At 39.5% G+C, this 27374-nt stretch overlaps 1 protein-coding gene across 2 annotated transcripts in view; it reads right to left on the bottom strand.

The window, feature by feature from the left end:
* The window catches only part of nectin3b (nectin cell adhesion molecule 3b), a 182309-nt gene that overhangs the window by 11052 nt on the left and 143883 nt on the right, over nucleotides 1–27374 (bottom strand). For both annotated transcript variants that reach the window (XM_059964779.1, XM_059964780.1), the window contains 2 exons: nucleotides 16917–17034; nucleotides 8190–8341 (listed from right to left, as the gene is read on the bottom strand). In XM_059964779.1, coding sequence (XP_059820762.1) covers nucleotides 8190–8341; nucleotides 16917–17034 — 270 coding nt within the window. The remainder of the gene's footprint in view (nucleotides 1–8189; nucleotides 8342–16916; nucleotides 17035–27374) is intronic.

Raw genomic sequence — 27374 nt, 5'->3', positions numbered from 1 at the left:
GCCTGATTTGAGCTGCCTGACAGAAGGGTATGATCGGCTTTCAAGATTTTAAGTTTCGTATTCTGGAAGACTACTGTCCTAAAGTTCTGAGGGAAAGAATGGCTTTTAAACCGGTTATGTTGGAATTCTATTGAAAAGGTTACAAACAAGCGCTGTTATCCCCAGCGCAGCTGAGAGTCATGCTTCCCAATGATTCTTGTCGGCTGTTTAATTCTCCAGCTGAAGCCCAAAGATTTCTTGAAGAACAGCACTTTTCTACTACGAGTATTGTATTTTTATTATCCATTTTTAATGGCTCTTTACCGTCTCGGCTTTTTTCTTTAAGCTAATAATTAGCTTACAGATTCGGACCTTTCATAATTTAAACATCCCTATGTGATGGCTGATAGTGTATTTTTTACAAGTTTAAGTAAACGTTTGTTTTTGGTTTATTTCGAGTTTTTTTTACTATTATTCTTTTAGTTTTGAAAGCTACTAATTAAATGTTTTTAAGTTTGTATACATTTTTGCTTTATATCTTTTATGCTGAAGTATTCAGTTTTTTCAAACTTTCTCTTTCCAAGGTGTTGTTTCTTCTTCCCGTAAGATCTTAGTTCTTGGACACATCACATTCGTTCAGGTGTGGCTGACCAAGTCTGACAGTCTTCTTTTGAAATATTAGTATAACGCTATCCTGTTTTAGGTTTTAACGTTTTAGTATTTTTTCTCTTTTTTTAAATCTTTTTTTCCCAATAATATTAATTTTATAGTTTAATCCCTGTTATACTAACACTTTACTTTTTTTTTAAATATGGGTGCTTTGTGTCAGTTTTTCCACTTTTTTTCCCTGAGTTGCTGTCTTGAGAGATGGGGATAAAATTAGTGTTAGTTTGCCTGCTTGCCTCTCTCTGGCTTTTTCTTGGGTTTCCGTGGGTGGGGGGAGGGGTGGTTCTCTTTTGCTTTTCGCTTGGTTTTTCCTTCATGGGCTGACTTGAAACTACCAAAATGGCTGAAGAGTCGTAATTTCTGGTTCCTCTTTGAACTTGCTCTCCTCTTCTGGATTCATGAGTTTATCTTCTGCTTAGCCTCGTACATCTACTATGATAAATATTAGCAATATGGATAAGATTATTAACTTTGTTTCTTGGAATACAAATGGTTTAAATAATCCGATTAAACAAAAAAAAATTATTTAAAGTATTCCACAGAATGAATGCTAATATTATTTTTGCACAAGAGACTCATGTGAGGAAGGAGGATAGTCAATGTTTTTTTAGGTTTTGGAAGGAACAATAGTATCATTTGAATTCCCAAGCTAAAATAAGAGGTGTTTCTATTTTTCTAGACTCCTCAACCTCTTTTATACATTATGAAACAATTTCAGACCCAGAAGGTAGATTTTTGCTCATTACTGGTTTACTTTTTAACCTAAAAGTTGTTTTAGTTAATGTTTATGCTCCAAATATTGACTGTCCTGAATTTTTAAAGTGTATATTTACATCCTTCCCTAATTTAAACGAGCATAAGTTGATAATGGGTGGGGATTTTAACAGTTGTTTAAATCCCTTGATGGATAGATCTAAGTTCACCCAGGTTCTTCCAAATAAATCGGCCTTTCTCATTAAATCCTTTATGGTTCATTCTGGAATCTCTGAAATTTGGCGATTCCTACACCCCAAGGATAAAGAATTCTCATATTTCTCTCATGTTTATCATAATTATTCAAGAATTGAGTATTTCTTTATTGATCATCATTTACTTACAGGCGTTATTGATTGTAACTATGACTCTATTACTATCTCTGATCATGCACCTTTGAAACTATCTATCCTTAACTGTTAAATCATGGTGGTTCAACTCTACTTCAGGACTCAGACTTTCTCAACTTTATTAAACAACAAACTGATTTGTTTTTTTCAACAAACTTTACAGAAGAGATTTCTAGTGGATCATTATGGGACACTTTTAAAGCATTTATCTGTGGACAAATTATTTTATACTCTGCTGGAGTCAGAAAACGAATTAACACTGAAATACTTACGTTGGTTGATAAAATTAAAGAAATTGATAAGGTTTACTCTGTTACCCCTAGTAAAGAACTTTATAAAAAGAAAGTTGAACTTCAAATGGAGCACAGTTTGTTACTATCCTCTTCAATTGAAAATCAGTTAATTAAATCTAGGACTCAGTTTTATATCCATGGGGCCAAATCTGGTAAATTATTGGCTAACCAATTGAAAACTGCTTCGGTTAAACAGCAGATTATTAAGACTTGTAAACGAGATGGCACTTTGACGATTGATCATAAAGAGACAAATAAAGCTTTCAAGATTTTTATAATTCTCTATATCAATTAGAATTTTCTGCTGATTCTTCTATAATGGATGAATTTTTAAGGAAATTGAATATCCCAAAATTAACTGAGGATTGTGTATCATTAGATGCACCTATTACTGAAACCAAAATAAAAGAGGCTATTTTTTCAATGAATTCAGGTAAAGCCCCTAGTCTGGATGGTTATACTGCAGACTTTTTAAAATCTTTTTCTTCTGAACTCTCTCCTTGGTTATGTAATTTTTTTAAGGATGCACTATCTGTAGGTAAACTACCACAATCTTTTTATGATGCCTCCATTTCTTTAATTCTTAAAAAAGATAAAGACCCTACTGAATGTGCATCATATCAGCCTATATCTTTACTGAATATGGATTCTAAGATCTTTACCAAAATTTTGGCCACTAGACTGGAAAATATATTACCTCAAATTATTCGAGGATCAGACTGGATTTATTAAAAATCGTTATTCTTCTTTTAACATTAGAAAATTAATTAATATAGTTTACACTCCATCTAAAATCCCAGAAAGAGTCATTTCCTTAGATGCTGAAAAAGCGTTTGATAGAGTTGAATGGCCGTATCTATTTAATACGTTGCAGAATTTTAATTTTAGCCTGACATTTATATAATGGATTAAAATAATACATTATAAGCCTTTGGCTTCGGTTCTTACCAACAATCATAGATCTCCCTTTTTACAGCTGTTTCGTGGCACGAGGCACGTCCTCTTTAAGTCCTCTACTATTTGATATTGCTTTGGAACCCTTAGCCATTGCTATTCATGACTCACCTAATATTTTTGGTATTACCCACAGGAAGAGGACATATAAGCTATCACTATATGCTGATGATTTGTTATTATACATCTCTGACCCTGAGAGATCTATTCCTGTTATCTTATCCTTGCTTGCTCAGTTTAGTAGCTTTTCTGGCTATAAACTAAATTTTAATAAGAGTGAATTATTTCCATTAAACACGCAAGTTCCAATTTATAAACATTTACCATTTAAAGTTGTTTTGGAAAACTTTTCTTATTTGGGTTTTAAAATCACTAAGAAACATAAGGATTTATTTAAAGTTAACTTTTTACCTTTAATTGACCAAATCAAGCAACTTGTTACTAGATGGTCTCCACTATCTTTGTCATTGGTTGGTTAAATTAATGCTATTAAGATGATAGTTCTACCTAAATTTTTATATCTATTTCAAACACTACCAATCTTTATTCCTAAATTTTTTTGATACTATTGATTCTAAAATATCCTCATATTTATGGCAGAATAAAAATCCTAGATTAAGTAAAAAATATTTACAGAAGCCTAAGAAGGAAGGTGGCTGCCAAACCTAAGATTCTAATATCCGATATTTAATATTTTGGACACAGGAATCGATCACATTACAAAGCCTACAATGGGTAAATTTGGAATGCAAATCTGTAGAAGACTTTTCATTGTTCTCTATTTTAGGATCTTCGCTTCCCTTTGTTTTATCTAAATTGAATAAACAAATAACTAACCCTATAGTTAAATATACATTATGAATTTGGTTTCAATTTCGTAAATTCTTTGGCTTGAATAAGTTCATCTTATCAAGCCCTATTATATCTAACTGTTTTTCAGCACTCTTTTATGGACCAAGCCTTTGTGTTATGAAAAACAAGAGGTATAACATGTTTTCATGATTTATTCTTAGATAACAGCTTTATGTCCTTTGAACAGTTGTCCAATAAATATAATTTGCCTAAAATCCATTTTTTTAGATACTTACAAATTAGAAATTTCTTGAATAATATGTTGCAGTCCTTTCCGAATTTATACCCAATTGATATTACGGAAAAAAATTCTAGCTTTGAACCCTTGTCAGACGGGTTTAGTAACTGTTGTTTACAATATGATCATGAAAATACAACCAGGGATGTCAGATAAAATTAAGAAGGAATGGGAAAAAGAACTTCAAAATTTTACAGTTAGTTAACTCCTCTTCTACTTGTGCCAAACATGCCCTCATACAATTAAAGGTTCATATGTCCAAGGACAAACTTGCTCGATTTGATTCCCATGTTAATCCAATCTGTGACAGATGTCACTCTGAAGGTGCCTCATTAACTCAGATGTTTTGGTCTTGCCCTTGTTTGTAAACTAATAGTAATTTATCCCCCTCAGTCCGGCAGATGATTGCATTTATTACATTAATAGCTAGAAGATCTATCCTATTTAACTGGAAAGAAATTAATCCTCCAACTACATTTCAATGGTTTTCCCAAACTATTTCTTGTTTGAATTTAGAAAAAATTAGAAGTGTCATTTTCGACCCCTCGGTCAAATTTGAAGAAATCTGGAGACCATTTATCCAACATATTCATATAAGTTAAACTGAACTTCCTAAACCCCTTTCTCATCATCTTTAAGTATTTGGATAGAGGTGTGGAGTTATTGACACTACTGTGTGTACTTGATATGATGCAATAGCCCATGTCGGTTAGGTTAGTTTTATTTGTTTTTTTTAAACTTATCCTTTTTTTGCAACCTACTGTGAGTTTGGGAGACTATCATATATGAATTATTAATTGTTTGTACTTGTATTCTAGCCTATTAATTAGGTACTCTCAAGCTCTTTGTAATCGATGTTTTCTTTTCTTACGTTTAAAATTAATAAAAAGATTTAAAAAGAAAGAAAAATTAAAAACAAGACATGCCAATAAAAAGAAAGAAAGGAAAAAAGGCCTAGCTCATCCAAATGCTTGTATACTCCTGGTAAATCTTGTCTGCACCCTTTCTTAAACACTTACAATATAACCATATAACAATTAGAGCACGAAAACAGGCCATCTCGGCCCTTCTAGTCAGTGCCATACGCTTATTCTCACCTAGTCCCACCAACCTGCACTCAGCCCATAACCCTCCATTCCTTTCCTGTCCATATACCTATCCAATTTTACTTTAAATGACAATATCGAACCTGCCTCTACCAATTCTACTGGAAGATTGGTCTACACTGCTACCACTCTCTGAGTAAAGAAATTCCCCCTCATGTTACCCCTAAACTTTTGCCCCCTAACTCTCAACTCATGTCCTGTTTGAATCTTCCCTACTCTCAATGGAAAAAGCCTATCCACGTCAACTCGATCTATCCCCCTCATAATTTTAAATACCTCTATCAAGTCCCCCCTCAACCTTCTATGCTCCAAAGAATAAAGACATAACTTGTTCAACCTTTCTCTGTAACTTAGGTGCTGAAACCCAAAATGAGGTGTCAAGAATGAGCATAGTACTGCAAGTGTACTCTAACCAGGGTTTTATAGAGCTGTAACATTACCTCACAGCTCTTGAACTAAATCCCCCAACTAATGTCCGCCAACACACCATGTATCTTATTAACCACCCTGTCAACATTCAACATGCACAGAGACTTTGAAGGAAGTATGGACATGGACTCCTTGATAACGCTGTTCCTCCATAATATTAAGAATCCTGCCATTTACCCTGTATTGTACCTTCAAATTCAACCTTCCAAAGTGAATTATTAACACTTTTTTGGGTTGTACTCTATCTGCCCACTTCTCTGCCCATCTATGCATCCTAAGAATCACAAAAAAGCAGAAGTCACAGAACAGATCCCTGTGGAACACCACTGGTCACTCCATCTAAACACCCACTGCCTTTTTTGGACAAGCCAATTCTATATCCACACAGCCACATTTCACTGGATCCCATGTGTCCTGATTTTCTGAACCTTATCAAACATCTTACTAAAATCCATACATACTATATCCACTGCTCTACCTTCATCAATGTGCTTTGTTACATCCTCAAAGTAGGTAATGAGGCATGACCTGCCACACACAAAGCCATGCTGACTATCCCTAATCAAACAATGCATCTCCAAATGTTCATAAAGCCTTTCTCTAAGAATCTTTCCCAATAATTTGCCCATGACTGAAGTAAGATTCAATGCTCACAATTCTCAGGGTTATTCCTACTCCCTTTCTTGAACAAAGAGATAACATTTGCCTCCTTCCAATCATCTGCCACCCTTTCCTCGCTTCCTGTAGTAACCTGGTGTATATTCTGTCAGGCTCCATAGACTTAACTATCCTAATGTTTATCAGAACTTCTAGCACATCCCCTTTCTTAGCGTTGAAATATTCTAGCATATCAGCCTGTTCTCACAAAGGTCAACATCTCTCTAACTGGTGAGCGCTGAAGCAAAGTATTCATCAAGGACCTCCGCTACTTCCTCTGACTCCAGGCATGTGGCTCCTTTTCTATACCTGATTAGTCCTACCTTCATTCTTGTCATCCTTCTATTCTTCATACATGTGTAGAATGCCTTGGGGCTTTCCTTAATTCTACTCACCACGATCCTTTTAGCCCCAAGTTCATTCTTCAACTCCTTCCTGGCTACTTTGTAACTGTTTAGAGCCCATGCTTCCTAAACCTCAAGTTTCTTTCTTCCTCTTGAGTTTAACCCAGATAAATGTGAGGTGTTGCTCATTGGTAGGAAAAATGCAAGGAGACACTGTACACTGTAAAGTGCAAGATCCAAAGCAGTGTTGCTCATCAGAAAGTTCTTGGGATCCACGTTCATAGCCCCTTGAGACTACACAAGTCGATAAGGTGGTTAAGAAGGCTTATGGAATGCTTGCTTTTATTAGTCGAGGCACAGAGTTCAAAAGTCAAAAGGTTATACTGCAACTTTATAAAACTCTGGTTAAGCACATCTTGAGTACAGTTCTGGTCGCCCCACTATAGGAAGGATGCTGAGATTTGGAGAGGGTTCATAGGAGGTTTACCAGGATCTCGCCTGGTTTACAGGGCGCGTGCTATCATGAGAGGCTGGACAAGCAGGGTGATTTCTCTGGAACGGTGGAAGCTGAGGGGAGATCTGATAGAGGTTTATAAGATTATGAGAGGCATAGATACAGTAGACAGGAAGTATCTGTTTCCCAAGGTTGAGAACCAGAGGGCATACATTGAAAGTGAGAAGGGGTATGTTCAAAGGGGATGTGAGGGGCAAGTTTTTGTGTTCAGGGACTAGTGGATGCCTGAAATGCGCTGCGTGGTATGGTGTTAGAGACTTTTAGGGGATGTTTTGATAGGCACATGGATGTAAATAAGATGGATGGATTTGAACATTATGTAGCGTTGGGTGTCTGTTTTTTTTTTAGCTAGATCGGCACAACATTGTGGGCCAAAGTGCCCATTCCCGTGCTATACTCTTCTATGTTCTAGCAGGTTTTTCCAATAAAGTCTGTTGGATGCAGTCACTATACTATTAGCAAAATAACTGCATTCTAAAATAGCAGCTAAAGTACTTCATCTAGATTCAGAGGCATGACGTTGAAACTTGTAATGGCAAATGGGGAACTTAAAGTAAATAAATTAATTTGGAATGGTCTTGAAACCACCAACTTGTCATAAAAACCCAGATGGTTCCAGAGTCTTATAGAGATAGGAATCTGTCATTTCTTTCCAGCTGTGTCCAACAGGTAACTTTAAATCCACCAATATGGTTGAATCACAGTTTACACAATTTAGGGGCAATTAAGGATGGACAATAAGTACTGGCTTTAACAGTGAATTTCACTTCCCATGAACCAAAAAAAAAGAAATGTAATTAATATAAAACAAAAGACCAAATTTAGTTAAATTATAGGCTAAGTAATTTACTTGCCATAGTTCAGAAAGTAGAGCCTGCCCTTTTAATCACTCCAGTCTTTACATATTGATTGATTCTGTGAAATGGTGACTGCACTTTCATATACTGTACATATCAAGTTGAACTTTTAAAAATAAATGTTTGGTGTGATGTACAGCTAACAAGTGGGTCAAGATGCAAATATATATATATATATATATAAAAATAAAACATACCTTTTATCTGGACAACTTTTTGATTTTTTCTATGTCCATGAATGTTCACAACCTCACAAATATAAATACCAGAATCGTTGTAGTTAAGTGGTCTATTGAAAGTTAGAGTATCATTTTCAATTTGCAAATCCTCCGGTAGCTGTTCTTCGAATCTAGACAATTCAAAGAACATTAACTGGAATTGGAATAATCTTTATAAACATTAAAATTACAGATCTTGCATCAACATGCTTCAGAAAAGAGCAATATTGTATTGATTACCATTACCCTACAAAAGGATGTAAAAATACATTAAACACCAGCTTTAATCCCCCTCCATTACACAGTATGCTAAATGTCCCTCCAGTTTCCCCAGATTAATCCTGAATTATCTGCTTTTGAACACAGAACACTGCAGCAGAATACAGTCCATAATTTTTTGATGATCTTTCAACCTACTGTAAATCAATCTGACCTTTTCCTTTGACAAAGTCCTCCATTTTCCTACCTAAAAGTTTCTTAAAATCCTCTATTGTATCTGCCTCTACCACCACCCCTGGCAGTGTGTTCCATGCACTCACCACGCTCTGTGTAAAATAAAACTTGCCTCTGACATCCTCTCTCCATACTTTCCTCCAATGACCTGACAAATGTTCCCTATGTATTAGTCATTGCCACCTTTCTTTAATTCTTTCTTATTTCCCATCATGTCCCAAGCTCATCTTCTCTATATAATGACCTTGGGGCATGATGTTACTTGATTCTGTTCCCAGCAAATTGGTGAATCTTGGCAAGTCAAACAGCATCCCTGGAGGGAAATAAATTGTTAACATTACAAGCCAAGACACTGAGTTCCTCCAGTGTTTTATGTGTGTGTTCATCAGCATCTGCAAAAACTACAAACAAGAGAACATCTCCAGAAGCTGGAAATCTGAGCAACACACAGAAAATGCTGGAACTCAGCAGGTCAGGCAGTATCTATGGAAAAGTGTAAATAGTCGATGTTTCAGGCTGTGACCTTTAATCAGGACGGGAAAAAAGTCAGAACAAGAAGTCAGGGAGAGAAGAGGTAGTAGTACAAGATGGCAAGTGATAATTGAAACCAGGAGAGGAGGAGGGGTAAAGTAATGAGTTGGGAAGTTGATTGGTGAAATAAATAAAAGGCTAGAGAAGGGGGAATCTTAAAGGAGAGAGTCATAACAGGCTTCATTAGAACAATTGTGGATGAGTGTATCCCCACAAAGTCATTCAGGGTTTACCCCAATCAAAAGCTTTGTATGGACAATGAAATCCAGGCTTTGCTGAGAGCCAGATCAGTAGCATTTAAGTCTGGAGATCAAGAACGTTACAAGAGATGTACGTATGATTTCTGAAAAGCTATCTCATAGGTGAAGTGGAGATTCCGGACTAGACTGGAATCTATGAGAGATGCTCAACAGCTGTGGCAGGGTCTGAATGCCATAACCTCCTACAAAGTTAAATCTTAAACAGAGGGGACAGCAGGGCTTCACTTCCAGATGAACTCAATGCCTTCTATGCTTGCTTTGACCATCAGAACAGAGAAGAACCATTGTACACCTCCAAGTCTCCCAACAATCCTTTGGTCCCAGTATCTGAAGATGACTGTGGTCTGCCTTCAAGAGAGTGAATCCAAGGAAAGCATCTGGTCTAATGGAACACCTGGCCGAGTACTGAAGACCTGTGTGGAACAGTAATTAAGAAAAGTATGGTAACCTATCTCAATGACTATTGCTCAGTGGCACCATAATGATGATGAATTTTGACAAGCTGGCGTTGAAGCATATCAGCTGGTGTCTGAGCGGCAACTTGGATCTGCTCCAATTCGCCTACCAAAGCAACAGGTCTGCAGTAGATGCCATCTCACTGGCTATTAACGCAACCCTGGAACATTTTGGACAGCAAAGGTGCGTCCATCAGGAGGCTCTTTATAGATTACAGCTCAACATTTAATACCATCATCTCCACAGTAAACTCTAAGACCTGGGCCTCAATACCCTCTTATAACATATAACCATATAACAATTACAGCATGGAAATAGGCCACCTCGGCCCTTCTAGTCCGTGCTGAACGCTTACTCTCACCAGTCCCACTGACCTGCACTCAGCCCATAACCCTCCATTCCTTTCCTGTCCATATACCTATCCAATATTTTTTTAAATGATAATATCGAACCTGCCTCTACCACTTCTACTGGAAGCTCGTTCCACACAGTTACCACTCTCTGAGTAAAGAAATTTCCCCTCATGTTACCCCTAAACTTTTGCCCCCTAACTCTCAACTCATGTCTTGTGCAATTGAATCTTGGAATTCCTCACTTGTCAGTTCGGATTGGCAAAAGCATCTCCTGCACAATCGCCATCATCACAGGAGATTACAGAGAGCAGATGCGACAAAGACGGAGGAATTGAGAGAAGAGGATGGCATTTTTTTACAAGTGACAGGGTGGGAAGAGGTATGAGAGTCACTGTGCTTGTATATCAGTAGATAAACTGTCTTCCGAGGAAGGTATCGGAAATAGACCAAGTAAATTTGAGGGCAGGGTGGAAGTTGGAGGCAAAGTTGATGAATTCCACAAGCTCAGCATGGGAACAGGAAGCAGCAACAATGCAGTTGTTGATGTAGTGTAGGAAAAGTCGGGAAGTGATACTAGTGTAGGCTTGGAACATAGACTGTTTCACATTTTTGACTAAAAGGGAGGCCTAGCTGGGACCCATGCGATTGTCCATGGGTACACTTTTGGTTTGAAGGGACTGGGTGGGAGTGGGAGGAGCCAAAGGAGAAATTACTAGGAGTGTGGGCCAAAGGAGAAATTAAGTGAGGGCTGAAGAAAAACCCATGATCCCCATCTTATAAATGACTGCCTTATCTTTAAACTTTCCTTTCCAAAGTCCTTGTACATACTGCTATCTTCCAGATCCATATACTAGTCACAGAATCAGGAAGATATTGCATTCAGTCCAGAATCTGCACCATCCATTTGACAATAACCCTATGTTAATCACATTCTTTTTCAATCTTATCATTCTCATCAGCTCTCTCCAGATTCTATCACTCACCCAGACACTTGGGGCAATTTATAGTGGTCAACTGACGCAGCAATCTGTATGTCTTTAAAATATGGGCTGGGAAGGGGGATGAGGAGGAAAAATGTTCAGAACATTTCGAAGAAATTCCTGTGGTCACAGGAAACACCAGCAAACTCCATCCAGACTTTAAAGAGTGAACCATGGTCTTTAGCACTGTGAAGAAGTGATGGAATTATTAGCTATGCAACTATACCACTTTCTCTCCTGTAATTCCCTGCATGATTGCTTACAACAGGTGTTGCCATAATATTGTTAAGAATCCTTATCAGAGCTGCAATTTACAAGTGACTGTGACCTTAGTGAACTATCCCTCCTAATCTAATCTACCACATCCAATACAATAGATCCACCTTCCACAAAAATATTTCCTATCTTTCGTGTGGATAGTCTGAGGCTTTTCCTAGGGCTGAAAAGGCTAGCACGAGAGGGCACAGTTTTAAGGTGCATGGAAGTAGGTACAGAGGAGATGTCGGGGTAAGATTTTTTTAAAACACGGAGAGTGGTGAGTGTGTGGAATGGGCTGCTGGCGACAGTGGTGGAGGCAGATATGATAGGGTCTTTTAAAATCTCCTGGATAGGTACATGAAGCTTCGAAAAATATGGATAACCCTAGGTAATTTCTAAGATAAGGACATGTTTGGCACAGCTTTGTGGGTCGAAGGGCTTGTATTGTACTGTAGGTTTTCTATGTTTCAACTGGACAGGACAAGCCTTGGTTGGTTTGATTCTTCTATGTATTTCCCATAACATAAAAGGGAATTCAGCTTATCAAGTACTAGCATGGATCTTCCAACGTGGGCTCCCACCCAGACTAATGTGGGCAATGATGCTGTATGACATCACCCTGTCAACGATTGAGGGCATGGAGAGGAAGATTAACCAGTATCTGAGAAGGTGGTTAGGAGTACCGCAGTGTTTCTCTTTAACAGGGCTACACAGCAAGTCAGCCAGGCTCCAGTTGCCCCTCTCCTTGGTTGAGGAAGAATTTAAAGCAGGGAAAGCACGCCTCATCATGACCCTCAAAGACACCAAAGACGATAAGGTCAGTGAAGCAGGAGTCGAGATACAGACAGGGAGCAAATGAAAGGTGGCAGAGGCAGTAGAAGAAGCAGAGTGGTGATTTCGCCACAGAGACGTTGTTGGAATAGTGTGTAAGGGCAGACAAGGCCTGGGATTTGAGTCAACAACCAGGTGGAAGGAGGCCAACCCTAAGGACAGATGGCACTTGGCTCAGCAGGAGATAAGTAAGAAAGAAGAGGTGGCTAGATATGTATGAGCAGTGGAGATGGGGAGTCAAGGGACCTCGACAAAGTGGGAAACAGAACAAAGAGTATCGACATGGAGTGACTTATGGAAATATACACCTTTCCAACTCCAGTTCTTACTGATGCTGTGTATGATGTATTACCAACTCCAACAAACCTGTGGAACTGGGGAGTAACAGAAGACCCAACGTGCCATCTGTGCCAGGAACCAGCCAACCTACAGCATATTCTTTCTTCATGCCAGGTTGCCCTTTCCCAGGGACGGTACAGATGGAGACACGACCAGGTTTTGAGAGCACTTGCCCACACTTTGGAGACAGTGAGGGAAAAGGACCACAAAAAGGACAGCCAACCAAACTTCATCAACTTCATCAGGACCGGGGAACATGCTGCAGCAACAAACAAGCGTAGAGACGGTATCCTGAGCATGGCAAAGGACTGGGAGATGAAGGTCGATCTTGGAAAGAAGCTGGTGTTTCCACCAATGGTAAAGACCACACTTCGAACAGACATTCTACTATTGTCAGAGTGCAAAGAAGCTCGTGGTGATAGAGCTAACAGTACCATGGGAGACCCGATGCCAAGAGGTCCACAAGAGGAAGCTTGCGAGTTATGAAGACCTGGTGGCGGACTGCAGACGGCAAGGCTGGCAGATGTGGAACTTCCCTGTCGAAGTGGGGGCAAGAGGATTTCCCGCCAAGTCATGCTGGAAGGTAACGGCAGCTTTAGGGATATAAGGGAGAACCAGGAAGAGAGCAGCAGAGAGAGCATCCAATTGGCTTTGGCTGTGCAGGGACAATAGGAGCTGGATGTCTGACTGTCGGGGGTTAAAGACTGATCACCTTCTGCTGTCCCACTATCCCGAGGACATTCTGGGTTAGGGGCTGAAACGTCTGGAGTCTGATGGACCCGGCTGATGACTCGACACAGCTGTTTAAGGTAAAGTTCACAGAGCAATCTTTTCCCTGCAGACTTTCCCTGAAAACTATTCTCCCCACATTGTCATCAAACCCGATGGACTGTAACACCCTACTATACCAGGGGCAATTTCCTTCAACCTGATTTGTCATACTACTCGTCTGATATTCAATACTAGGTAAGTGGAAATTCCTCCATCTAGGTAATAGGAAGAACATTCACAATTCTAGTTTCCTATATGACAGATGTGCCCCAAACTACAAAGCAACTCATCACTGAGACTACCTAGTTGCACTGCTTTACACTAACTGAATCTACCCGAGCATGTCTGCTGCTGGATCCTTTATCTTGTTTCTTTGTTATCCCAAAGGTCTCCCATTTAGCCTCTCATCTTCTTCTTTACACGAACCTGAACTCAGTAAAATTCTGTTGTTCACATGCTAATTTGCACAAAAGCTAATCCATCCATTATTTCTGTGTCTGGTAATTTAAGACCATAAAACAGTCCTGCACAGGAACAGGCCTTTTGGTCCATTATGACTTTGCTGATCACGATGCTGATGTATAAAACCTTCTGCTGCACAAATGCACATTTTAGATTTTTTTTCTTAAATTTATGCAAACCTTTACCAGAATATATTTTGAAATTCTTGAACTACTCTAATGAGCCTGGATTTTAATTGCTCTATCACTGGGGTCAGGTCATCAGCTGTCGGGTCCAAAGCTCAAATGTTCCATCCCTTAGCCTCTGTCTTATTACCTCTATCACTAATGAAGCCATCAAAAAGCAAGGATTGACCACGTGGAATGATAGTTGCTTGTTTTCCCATCAACAAATAAAGTTCTGCTGAAAGCAGAATCTTGCACTGGAACATTAACTTTTATTGCATAAATACAATATTTAAAATTTTTCACAGGTGGAGAAATATCCTCACCTCCTCCTGTAATTTCCTACACTAAATGTGCACGATCTGGGGTGGCTCAACGCATACATGTAAAATAACTGAAAAAAGCTGATATAAACATATTGGTTTTTGGAGCTTTAACAATGTGGTAATGTAACGTGGCAAAGCAAAAGGGAAATGTTCTTGTGAATATGCCAAATCTTTCAGATTTGTGAAAGCACACAATTAAATAAATAGTGGAGTTAACTTCAAGCCCCTTTGAGACTTGCTATGTATGATATTTTCATGTACCTAAAATGTATATATGTTAAGTGCACTTACTTTATTACACTTTGAAAAAGATTAACAATAATATCACAGTTGAGTAGTATCAAAAGCAACAACTGAAAACATGCAGTTTATCAAGGGGAGTTGCTGGATAGGTATAACAACAGCATTTTTATTGCATGAGGAAGTTTAGACCCTTTGAGGTTTATAAAGGATATTGGACAAGACCCAAGTAGGATCAAGGAAGATCCTATACGAGGTATTAAGGAAAATGGGTAATCTGCATAGAGGCTGAGGAAATGAATGGGATATTAAATAAATACCTAATTTGTATTCACGATGGAGAAGGGTATCCTCTATTTCAAAACAGTAGAATAAATAAGACTGGAAATACAGGCCAGTGAATCTTACATCAATGGGAGAAGATGGACAGGATTTATGTTTGCTTGGAAAGGCAGAGAAAGATTAGGAGTCAATAATCTAAGGAGGAATAATGTCTCACACATCTAATTTGAGATTTTCTGGGTCCATAGTTGGCTTGGACAGAGTCCAGACGGCATTCACAAGAATTTTCCCAGGAATGAAAGGATTAACATATGATGAATGTTTGATGTTTCTGGGTTTAGAAGAATGATGGCAGGATTTCACTGAAAGATATCAAATATTGAAAGGCCTAGAAAGAGTGGATGTGGAGATAACGTTTTCTATAGTAGGGGAGTCTAGCACCAAAGGGCACAGCTTCAGAATAGAAGGACGTCTCTTTGGAACACAAATGAGGAGGAATTTCTTTAGCCAGAGGGTGGTAAATCTGTGAAATTCATTGCCAAAGACAGCTGTCGAGGCCAGGCCATTAGGTATATTGAAGCAGAGATTGATAGGTTCTTGATTAATCAGGTGGTCAAAGAAGGTCAGGGAATGAGGTTGAAAGGGATAATAAATCAGGCAGATGGAATGGCAAAGCAGACAAATGGCAGTAGTGGATGAGAAAATTTCAGACAGGTAGTCTGTACCAAGTGCTATACTGCAGTGATCTGTACCTAGGGCCAGGTACAGCATCATCTGGTTCGAAATTTTTTATAGCAAATTTGAATAATTTTATATTTCAAGAATTTCATATAAAAATTCCAAACTAAATTTTTATAGATAGACAATGAGAAAGAAGAAAACCAATTATATTTTGTCATATACTTCAGAATGATAGGAAAGAAACATACTTCTAATATCCTCTCTATCCATACTTAATGAAGTAAGAAAGATTCATAAATTCAGCACAGTGGCATAAACTGACAGGGCCTACTTGCCTCAAATCTCCAGCAACCAGGTTCAATTCTGGACTCTGATGCTCTGTATGGAGTGAGTTTGTATGCTCTCCCTGTGATTCTGTGGATTTGCCCTAGTACTTCAGTTTCCTTCTAGTTTGCTAACGCATGCTGGTTGGTAGGTTAACAGGCTTATCTACAGTGTAGATGAACGTGAGAATTAGGATGGCAGAGCAAATCAATTGGTATCGTACCCAGTGGAACTACTCCAAGAGCTAGTATTGATGAAGCAAGTAGTCAATTGTGCCAGGCTTATGGTAAAACAAGGGTTAATGGGTTATGAGGATGAAAAGAACTTCCTGAGATTTCAATTGCAAGGAACAGGTAAAGTACCTGGAAGAATTGGCTATCATCCCACTTCAGCAACGAATTGTCATTATAATAATATTTTAAACCAGAGAAGTTACATGTGAACTGATTCTTTAACTGTCTGGAAGATTCAGAGGCTGTATTAATTTATGATTTTAGTAGAATCCAAAGTACTCATTCCCAAATTTATGCAATTTAAAAAAAAATTATTAATACAGAAGTATCTAATGTTGTCACAGCAAAAGCATCTTGCCTGGCAGTTTTCTTGTATCATCAGTAACTGTACTTCAGTAGCTTTAAAGTTCTGCACACATCATCTTTGATTGTTACTACATATTTATTCAGATCTGGACTTTTTTTATTATCAGTAAACTTCACATCCTAACTATAGAAATGTGTGTTTTTGTTTTTAATTCATAAATCCAATTTGTTGCTGTTATGAAGCTATAAGCTATCAGACTGTTAACATGGTGACAGAAAGAAAGCTCTTTCATCACATAGAGGAAAACATTAAAAATGCTCAGGCATGAACTCTAACTCACTCATCAAGGTCACTCATAAGTTACAGGCATCTATTAGACATAAATCTCTAGTTACTGCTCAGTTACATTTGTACCCAATGTTTCATAGTATCATTTGAAAATTAGTCACATATACCTGCTCCATATGTATGCAGAAGGTGATGGGTTTGCATCAGCTTTACATTTAAGTTGCACATTTTTCCTTCCAACAAACCAGTTTCCATCGTACCCCATCATTGTTACTTCAGGTGCATCTGGAACAAATCATAGTATGTTGACTGTTGTAATTAATACGCCCTGCATTATTTACTCAACAGTTAAAATTATGGGCCTTATCTGGATGCATAATTACAATTTCACTCAAATTATAGGAGGAGTTGGCATTTCAGTGTTCCAGAGAACATTGCCATTAAATGTACAGGCAGTCCCAGTTTACACCAATAGTTCCATTCCTGAGAACTGTTCACTAACCAATTGCCTTGCAAGTCAAAAGCACTTGTTTTTTTTCAATATAATCACTCTATATACATTTATTATAAAATGCTTATTTTATCAAATATTCACTTCAATTTGTTTCCACCAATTACTTTAAATCAATTTCTGCAGATTGTTAAAATTTCTGTAAAAAATAGCCATTTACTCTATCTGGACCCCAAATAATTCTACACACGTTAAATAAATCTCTTGTCAGTCTACTCTATTGTAAAGAAAACTCTAGCTTATATCACCTTTCCTGCTAATATTTTCCAAACCTGATAAAGTCCTCAATAATCTCTGAATCTTTACATCTATCTTGAAAGATAATGCCCAGTATTGCATTCAGTACTCAACAGTGATCTTCGTGATATTACTTATACTTTTGATTTAACCTTCTCACACCACTCATATTCTAAGCCTCAATAAATAAAGAACATTACCCCACAATACTAAAGGATCCTTAAACACATATTCCAAGGTCCTTCCGCCACTCCACACCAGCTGATATCCTCTCATTGCTGTGCAATTCCTTTGCTTTGTTACACCTCCCTCAAACCAATACCTCAACTTCTCAATTTAATTCTGGTTGCTATTTTGCTGTCTAAACTACAAGATCAATACCATTCTGCTATCTAAAGTTTTATTCCTCACTGTCAAACCTTATTGTCATATCTGCAAATTCCTTCACTGTTATCATTAATACATATTCCAAAAGCAAGAATCCAAATTCTGGAGGATAGTGTATGCTGTCTCGTTATTTTATTTATTGTCTTAGTTACATGAGGATGCTGCCAAAACCTTGAGTTATAAGGAGAGACTAGATAAGCTAAGACTGATGGATGACCTTACAGAGATGTTTGTTAAATTATGGAAGGCATAAGTTAAAGATGTGATGAGGCAGTTTTAAACAGACCATTAGAGGCAAGTTTTTCCACACAGAGGGCAAAAGGTAATATGGAACAAGCTGCCAGAAGATGGATATAATTACAATATTTCAAGTTCATTGACTACAAGAATTTACAGTCATGTGGTGCAGATGCAGGCAAATTGAAATGGCACCTTGGCCGGCAGGGAAGGGCCCGTTTCAATGGTGTATAACTCTATGACCATATTTACGAAGGGCTCTAAGAACAAGCCTTTTACAGCTGTAGTGTGACAAGTCACTAAAGCGAATTCTGAGAGACAGGATTTATTTACATCTGGGAAGGCAAGGACAGATTACAGATAGTCATGGAAAATCATGACTCACAAATTTGATTTAGTATTTTTCAATAAATGACCGACAAAGGCAGGTAGTAGATGTCACATGGACTTCAGCAAGACCTTTGACAAAACCCACAAGACATGCTGATCCGGAAGGCGAGAACACATGGAATCTAGTGTGAACTTGGCAACTGGCTACAAAATTGACTTTGAGCTGGAAGCAAAGAACAATAGTGCATGGTTGCTTTTCATATTGGTCTTGGTCTGTGACCAAGAGTATGCTACAGGGATTGGTGTCCTGTTGTTTGTCACATATATATGCTTTATATCAGAATATAGGTGGTGTAATTAGCAACTTTGCAGATGATAACTTCGACGTGGACAATGAAGAAGATTGGTTAAGCTTATAACATAATATTTTTTTCCAATAGGAAAGTGGGTAAAGGAATGGCAGGTGGAATTTAGCTCAAACATTAGGACAGGTACATAGACAAAAAAAGATATGGGGCAACTGCAGTTAAATGGGTTTAAAGTAAATTTTACTATCAAAATACATAAATGTCACCATGTACAACCCTGAGATTCATTTTCTTGTGGGCATACTCAATAAATCTATAGAATAATAACAATTGTGCTGTCTTTACGACAGTTATTTAGTTTATAATATTTTTGCTTAGTAATTCATTCGATAGTATTTTCTAGTTAGAATTAGAAGTGTTTAAAGTATATTCATTGCATGTAAAATATATCGGCATGCGATGACATCACATCCGGTTTCGCCGCGTCTTGTGGGAAAATACCGGTTTGAAATTAGCGCGAGGGTGGGGGCTCACCACGAGGCAGACCCGAGCAGAAGTTGTTTTGCAGGCATGAGAAATCACAGTGAGAGCAACGCTGTAAGTTAATAGATAATCGATATATTGAACTAAGATGTTAATGCCGATCCTGTTAGAAGTAACGACGGTCGATAATGTTTATGCTTTCGTTAGTTAAAGAGTCGCGGATAGTTTGCATGGAAGTGTATTTAAAGTAGTCAATGGAGCAGGTAAACTCTCCCTGTATACTGCACCTTAGTGTAATGTAGTTATAGTCACCTTTGCAAGTATTTACACTTGAAATGTGATATTAAAGAAGGAACAAATACTGTATCAATCTTGTATTGTTTTATCAACAGTTTTCACCATATGTTAATGTGAAGAGTGAACAGTAAATGGTTAATCTTACTGCGATCTGGTTCTTATTAACTGTGGTTTATCTCGACGTTAAATTCGGCGTTCGTTACACGCGAAGGAGAACGTTACAGTGAAAAAGCGGCATTATCAGGTGTTCCAAGTGCTGCAATGTCAGCTCGATCCGGGATCAAGTCGATGGCGCCCAGCGACAAGGGCAGTAGAACGACATCAAGTAAGTCCACACAGGCAAGAGCCAAGGCAGAAGCCGCCAAGGTGCGACTGCGTTACGCCAGACAAGAAGCAGTTTTGAAAATGAAACAGGCCACCAGAGAAGTCGAAATCCAGAAAGAAAGGGCCGCCAGACAAAGAGAAGAGGCTGCCAGAGAAGCCGAAATCCAGAAAGAAAGGGCCGCCAGACAAAGAGAAGAGGCTGCCAGAGAAGCCGAAATCCAGAGAGAAGAAGCTGCCAGAGAAGCCGAAATCCAGAAAGAAAGGGCCGCCAGAGAAGCCGAAAAGGCCGCCAGAGAAGCCGAAACCCAGTTGGAAATGGCAAAAATATCGACAGAGTTGCAAGTGCTGCAGCTAGAAAGAGAAGAAGAAGCTGCCATGGCGGAAGCAGAGTACATAGAAGAACCTGAAGGGTCGCGTGATCTGACCGAAGTAAGATCTACTTTAGAAAGGACCAGACTGGAACGCACAAGCGACTATGTACAATATCAAACAGACTGGCAGGCTCGTCTCCCCTCTCCATACGTATTCGATAACTTCCCCAGCTACGAGGAAGAAAATTTACCCTCGCGGCTCTGTGATGAAGTCAAGAATGAAAGAGCTGACAACCGATATTCTTTGACACCAAACTTACAAAGTTCGATGCGAAGAGACGCGGAGGTCGAATCCAGGATGGCAAATTCCATGAGAAACGTGCGCTCTCAGTCATATAGGCGCCAACGTACTTCTCCAGCCCGCATGCCGCTTACAGCCGATCCCACGCTGCAGTATTTAGCACGACGGGATCTCGTCACTTCGGGACTGTACCAGTTTGACAATAAACCCGAAAATTACCGTGCATGGTACTCCACATTCACCAACGTGATCGACGGAGTCCAGCTCAGTGCAACCCAAAGGTTGGACCTTATGGCGAAATGGCTGGGGAAAGAATCACGCGACCAGGTGAGACGCATACGTTCAGTGTACATCAACAAACCCGAGCTAGCCTTAAGCGAAGCGTGGGAGAGACTTTGGGAGAGATATGGGGCCCCCGACATTATTGAAGCGGCGCTATATCGACGTCTGGAAAACTTTCCTAAGGTTTTTCGGCCAAAGATCACTTTAAGTTAAGAGAATTCGGAGATTTACTCATGGAGATCCAAGGCGCCAAAGAAGATGGCTACTCAGCTGGTCTAGTATACCTAGATACTCCATCTGGGATTAGACAAATCGTGGACAAGCTTCCATTTGGGCTGCAGGACAGGTGGCTGACTGTTGCCTCAGAGTACAAGGAAGACCACGGTGGTCGATTTCCTCCCTTTAAGCACCTCACTGAGTTTGTGCGCAAGGAGGCGAAGAGGCGAAACGACCCTAGCCTCGTGGGTCCAGGAAGCAGTTCGATTTACACCAAGCCAGGTAGATCCTCTTCGAATGTTTTCAACATTGATAAACCCGTGTCAGTGCTCAAGACTGAAGCCCTTACAACTAACAACGACCCTGGCAAGTATTGTCCATTGCATAACAAACCTCACCCCCTGAAAGCATGCAGAATGTTTAGGGAAAAACCCCTTGAAGAGAGGACGGCTCTTCTCAAGGAGAAAAGAATATGTTTTAGATGCTGTTCCTCAACCTCTCACCTCGCCAGAGAGTGTACGATCGCCGTGAAGTGTCCGGAATGTGATAGCCCAGATCACGTCGGGGCCATGCATCCCGACCTGTCACCGCAAACTGACAGCGCTCCTTCACCCCCACAACAGGACGGCGGGGAGGGAGAGGCTCACTCTAGGTCAACAGCTGTCAGCACGAACTGTACAGAAGTTTGCGGTCAAGCTCAGTCAAGTCGTTCTTGTTCCAAGATCTGCCTCACTAAGGTGTACCCTAAAGGAGCCAAAGACAAGGCCATCAAAGCCTATGTGATTCTGGATTAGTGGAGCAATCGTTCACTAGTCAGTCCAGAGTTCTTTAAATTGTTCAACATTGAGAGTGAGCGGTTCCCATACTACCTCAAAACTTGCTCAGGCAACATGGAAACCCAAGGAAGGAAGGCAGAAGGCATCCAGATCGAGTCCCTGGATGGTAAAGTCATCATCTGTCTCCCTCCGCTCTTAGAGTGCAATGAAATCATGAATAACCGCGCTGAGATCCCGACACCAAGTGCGGTGCTACACCAGCCGCATCTCCACCACATCGCCAAACAAATCCCAGAACTGGATCCGAAAGCAGAAATACTCCTGCTATTAGGAAGAGATGTTATCCAGGTACACAAGGTTAGGCAGCAGGTCAATGGACCACTCAACGCCCCCTTCGCGCAACGTCTGGATCTGGGCTGGGTGGTGACAGGAGAGGTGTGTCTCGGTGACGTACACAAACCGACGGTCGACACACTCAAGACCAATGTGCTAGAGAGTGGCCGCCATTCGATTTTTCAACCCTGCACAAGTTCCATGTATATCAAGGAAGCACAACAAGGCGTTAACAAGCGCGAGGCAAGCGACGAGTCGCTGGGCCAGTCAGTTTTCGTTCAAACCGAGCACGGAAACAAACATGCACAATCAGCTCAAGATACCATTTCTTTAAAACCCAAAGACACCAAGGACTTCAGAGATGAAGCAAATAATGGGGTTGCCCCATTGCCTTTCAGAGAACCAAGCCAGCGCTCACCAGATAACAAAGAGCAGGCAGTCAAACGGTTCACGTCCTTACCGAAAACCCGGAAAAGGAAACCTGAGATGCAGCAACGCACCCGATTGACCCACGAGGTACTGTGCACCCTAATGGCAGAGGTCACAGCCATTATAAACGCACAATCATTCCTACCTGTGTCTTCTGACCCAGAAAACCCCTTTATACTTTCGCCATCAACGCTCCTTACGCAGAAGGCAGGAGCACCTCCTCCACCAGGAGACTTTTCAGACAAGGATTTGTACACAAAGCAATGGAGACAAGTCCAGGCTCTGGCAAATCAGTTCTGGCCTCGGTGGAGACAAAAATATCTACCTTTGTTGCAACAGAGACAAAGTGGACAGAACCCCACAGGAATCTTTAAGTTGGAGACTTAGTCCTGCTCAGGGACAAGCAAGCCACCCGCAACAGCTGGCCAACGGCCAGAATCACTGCTACATTCCCTAGCGAGGATGGACATGTCAGGAAGATCGAATTGAAGACTACCGACCAAGGCGATGTGAAAATTTACCAAAGGCCAGTTACAGAAGTTATTCTACTTCTACCCAATGACTGATTAAGAGACTAAGTTTGTACTCTGCTCATTGTGACCTTACGAAGGTCAAGCGGGGAGTGTGCTGTCTTTACGACAGTTATTTAGTTTATAATATTTTTGCTTAGTAATTCATTCGATAGTATTTTCTAGTTAGAATTAGAAGTGTTTAAAGTATATTCATTGCATGTAAAATATATCGGCATGCGATGACCTCACATCCGGTTTCGCCGTGTCTTGTGGGAAAATACCGGTTTGAAATTAGCACGAGGGTGGGGGCTCACCACGAGGCAGACCCGAGCAGAAGTTGTTTTGCAGGCATTAGAAATCACAGTGAGAGCAACGCTGTAAGTTAATAGATAATCGATATATTGAACTAAGATGTTAATGCCGATCCTGTTAGAAGTAACGACGGTAGATAATGTTTATGCTTTCGTTAGTTAAAGAGTCGCAGATAGTTTGCATGGAAGTGTATTTAAAGTAGTCAATGGAGCAGGTAAACTCTCCCTGTATACTGCACCTTAGTGTAATGTAGTTATAGTCACCTTTGCAAGTATTTACACTTGAAATGTGATATTAAGGAAGGAACAAATACTGTATCAATCTTGTATTGTTTTATCAACAGTTTTCACCATATGTTAATGTGAAGAGTGAACAGTAAATGGTTAATCTTACTGCGATCTGGTTCTTATTAACTGTGGTTTATCTCGACGTTAAATTCGGCGTTCGTTACACGCGAAGGAGAACGTTACAACAATATTAGAATGAATGGAAGACTGTCCAACTAGGTCATTCAACTAGACGACAACAGAACTTGCAAATGCAAAAATAAATAAATAAATAAATAAATAAATAACAAAGAAATTAAAAATGTTTATATTTGCACAAGATTATGAGGGGCACTGATCGTGTGAATAGCCACAGGCTTTTCCCTAGGGCCGAAATGGCTTACACAAGGGGACAGAGTTTTAAGATGCTTAGAAATAGGTACTGAGGGGATGTCAGAGCTAAGTTTTTCACACTGAAAGCGATGGGTATGTGGAACGCACTGCCAGCAGCGGTGGTGGAAGTGGATAAAATAGGGTCTTTGGAGAGCCTCTTAGATAGGTACCTGGAAATTAGAAAAAGAGGGTTATGTGCTGGGAAAATTCTAGGCAGTCTCTAGAGTAGGCTACATAATTGGGACAACATTGTGGGCCGAAGGGCCTGTAATATGCTGTAGATTTCTATAACAAATATAATAGTACAATAACATAAATACAGTTTTCATGTAGATGTGTTCTGTTACGTACTAGTGACACATGACAGTGGTGCCCTTGTCATGTGACTGGGGTTGAAGCTGTACTGGTCTTGAGGTGATGGTCTTGTGATGGTGGAATGACGTCATTTTCCCGCCAGTAGAGATCATGTGACGGGTTTTTTTTTACAGGTTATAAAAGGTAGACCCCACCCTGTGAGGAGGGGCAGTTCGTGGCTGGATTTGCCAGGTTGACTTCATGCCACTGCGTGTTTTAAGTGATGACGCAGTTTAGTTGAAGGATGAAGTTTTTACTTAATGCCTAAAGTTTAGGAGGTCATTGCCAGCAGGTTCTTTATGATTCTGCTAGTTCGAGAAATTAGTGGAGAGTGAAGATTGGAAGTTCGGAAGTTAAAGATCGAGGAGAATCGCTTTCTACGGTGAAACGGGGGCAACCTTTGTTTGATCCTTATTTGGAAGGATTTCGTTGACTATCTTCGTGTTAATCCCTAGGTTTAACTAGAAAGGATTGAAGGTAGTGGAGAAGAAAAGGTCAGTGCCTTTAAGCCGTTCTGTTTCGTAAATTCTTCGTGAGAAGTTCGACGTCGGGGATCGGAGCAAGCAACATGAAAGAGAATTTAAATCGTCCTATAAAGTCTCTCCTTTTAAATGGACTGTGAGCATATCGAACTTTTGGCAATACCACTTTTAAGAACTATTTTTGGAATATCACTTTAAGAACTGTTTTTGGAATATCACTTTAAGAACTGTTTGGGCTGCCGCTCAGCAGCTGTTTCCGGTTACGGTACTGTTTGTTTACTTTTGGGGGGTTTGTTTTCTGTGTTTAATAAACGTGTTGTTTGTTATAAGAAACCCTTGTCGAACTCATATATTTATTGTTGCCTGAATACGTAACATTAAATATGGGGGCTCATCCGGGATTGAATCATTTGAGTTGAAATGCTTGCTGACTTTTAGATCGGTGTTTTGGAAACGGGGATTACTCGGTTCTTTTGTTTGGCTTGTGGTATTCGGCAGCAATGAATATTGATGAGTTTCTGGCTTCGCCAGTTGCGGAGGTGTTGGCGAAGGCGAAGAAAACTGAGGTGTTTGAGATAGCTAGTAGATTGCAACTTAAAGGTATTTTGCAGACTACTTCTAAGGCTGTGATACAGAGAAAAATCGCGTCACACTATGTGGTCTCGGGTGTTTTTGATGAATCGATTTTAGAGTCGTTTCAAATAAGTAATCTGGAGATGCAGTTGCAAATCGAACAAATGAAATTGGAACAAAGTAAAGCTGGTTTGGAGAGGTGTAAATTGGAGATGGAACAAAAGAAGAGAGAATTTGCATATGCAATGGAGGAATTAAAGTCTGGGAATCAGTCTTCTGGTTCTAAAAAAACGTTTGTTGCTAGTCAAAAAATTAAATTGGTTCCTCCATTTAGTGAAACAGAAGTGGAAAGGTATTTTCAACATTTTGAAACTATTGCTCGGATGTCAGAGTGGCCGAAAGATAAATGGTCAGTGTTGTTACAGAGTGTAATTAAAGGCAAAGCACAACAAGTTTACACAGCTTTAACAGCTGCGCAAGCACTTGATTATGATATTGTAAAGAGGCATATCTTAAACGCATGAGTTTGTCCCAGAAGCATATAGGGAAAGATTCAGAAGTTTGAAAAAGTCTGTGGAAAAAACTTATGTGGAATTTGCCTATGATAAAGCTATGTGTTTTGAGAGATGGGTTTCTTCTAAAAGTGTAAATGGGGACTATGATACATTGAGAGAGCTGATTTTAATGGAGAAATTTAAAAGAAGCATTCCTGTTGAAGTAAGGACCTACTTAAATGAGAAGGATACTGATAAATTGCAGGACTGTGCTAGATTAGCTGATGAGTATGTTTTGATCCATAAGAACAAATTTCCTCAGGGCAGAATTTTTAAGAGGAAAAATAACATGGAGACTCCAGGTAAATCAGAGGTTAATGAGAAAGTTGATGAGAAAGGAAAGCCTGTGAAGGAAAGACAGTTTGGTCTTATTTGTAACTATTGTAAGAAGCCTGGCCATGTAATAGCTGTTTCAAATTGAAAAAGAAAGAGAAGGAAGCAGTTCCAGATGCTTGTGTGCAACATACTGAAGCACCTGTAAAGTTACAGGGTTTGATAAAAACCAATGAGGCTTTGTTAGAGTCTGACCAAGTTAGAAAGGGATATGATCATTTTATAACTGAAGGATTTGTATCCTTGAAGGAAGGATCTACTCTGGTGCCAATAAAAATCCTTAGGGATACTGGTGCTTCTCAATCACTGATGTTAGACAGTGTGTTGAAGTTTAATGAAGAGTCTGATACTGGTGAGGTAAATTACATAAGAGGTGTTGGAAGTGATTTTATGCCTGTACATTTACATAAAGTAAATTTAAAGTCAGGGTTAGTTACAGGATTTGTTAAAGTAGGATTACAGCAAAGCTTACCTGTGAAGGGTATTTCTTTACTGTTAGGTAATGATTTGGCAGGTGGACAAGTTTTTCCTGAAGTGCATTTGACGATGGAGTCAGAGGAACCAGAGTTGAATTCTAACACAGATTCTTCCTGTGTTGTGACTAGAGCTATGGCTAAAAAGATTGATGCGCAGAATGAGGTTGTTACTCAGATCTGTTCAACTCAGGATTCGAGTTTTGAGGATGTGTCAGAGACTTTCTTATCTTCGTTGTTTGAACAAGATTCTTGGAGTAAGTCTGACTATAAAGATTTATCTTTGTCTCGGAAGGAGATGATAGCAGAGCAGAATAGAGACTCTGAGATTATAAAATTAAGACAGCAGGTTTTACTAGATAGTGAAATTGATAAGGTGCCAGTAGGATATTACTTGGAAAAAGGAGTGTTGATGAGGAAGTGGAGATCGCCTACAATTCCTGCAAGTGAGGATTGGAATGTTGTTTACCAGGTAGTTGTTCCGAAAGTTTATCGAAATGAGATTTTGACTTTAGCTCATAGCGTGCCTTTAGGTGGACATCAAGGGGTAAGGAAAACTGTGGACAAGATTTTAAAACATTTTTACTGGCCTGGTCTAAGAAAAGATGTGG

The sequence above is a fragment of the Hypanus sabinus genome, chromosome 3, assembly GCF_030144855.1.
Source record: "Hypanus sabinus isolate sHypSab1 chromosome 3, sHypSab1.hap1, whole genome shotgun sequence".
Classification (NCBI taxonomy): domain Eukaryota; kingdom Metazoa; phylum Chordata; class Chondrichthyes; order Myliobatiformes; family Dasyatidae; genus Hypanus; species Hypanus sabinus.
The sequence above is the reverse complement of the archived record's forward strand: the minus strand, read 5'-3'. Positions and strand labels throughout refer to the sequence as shown.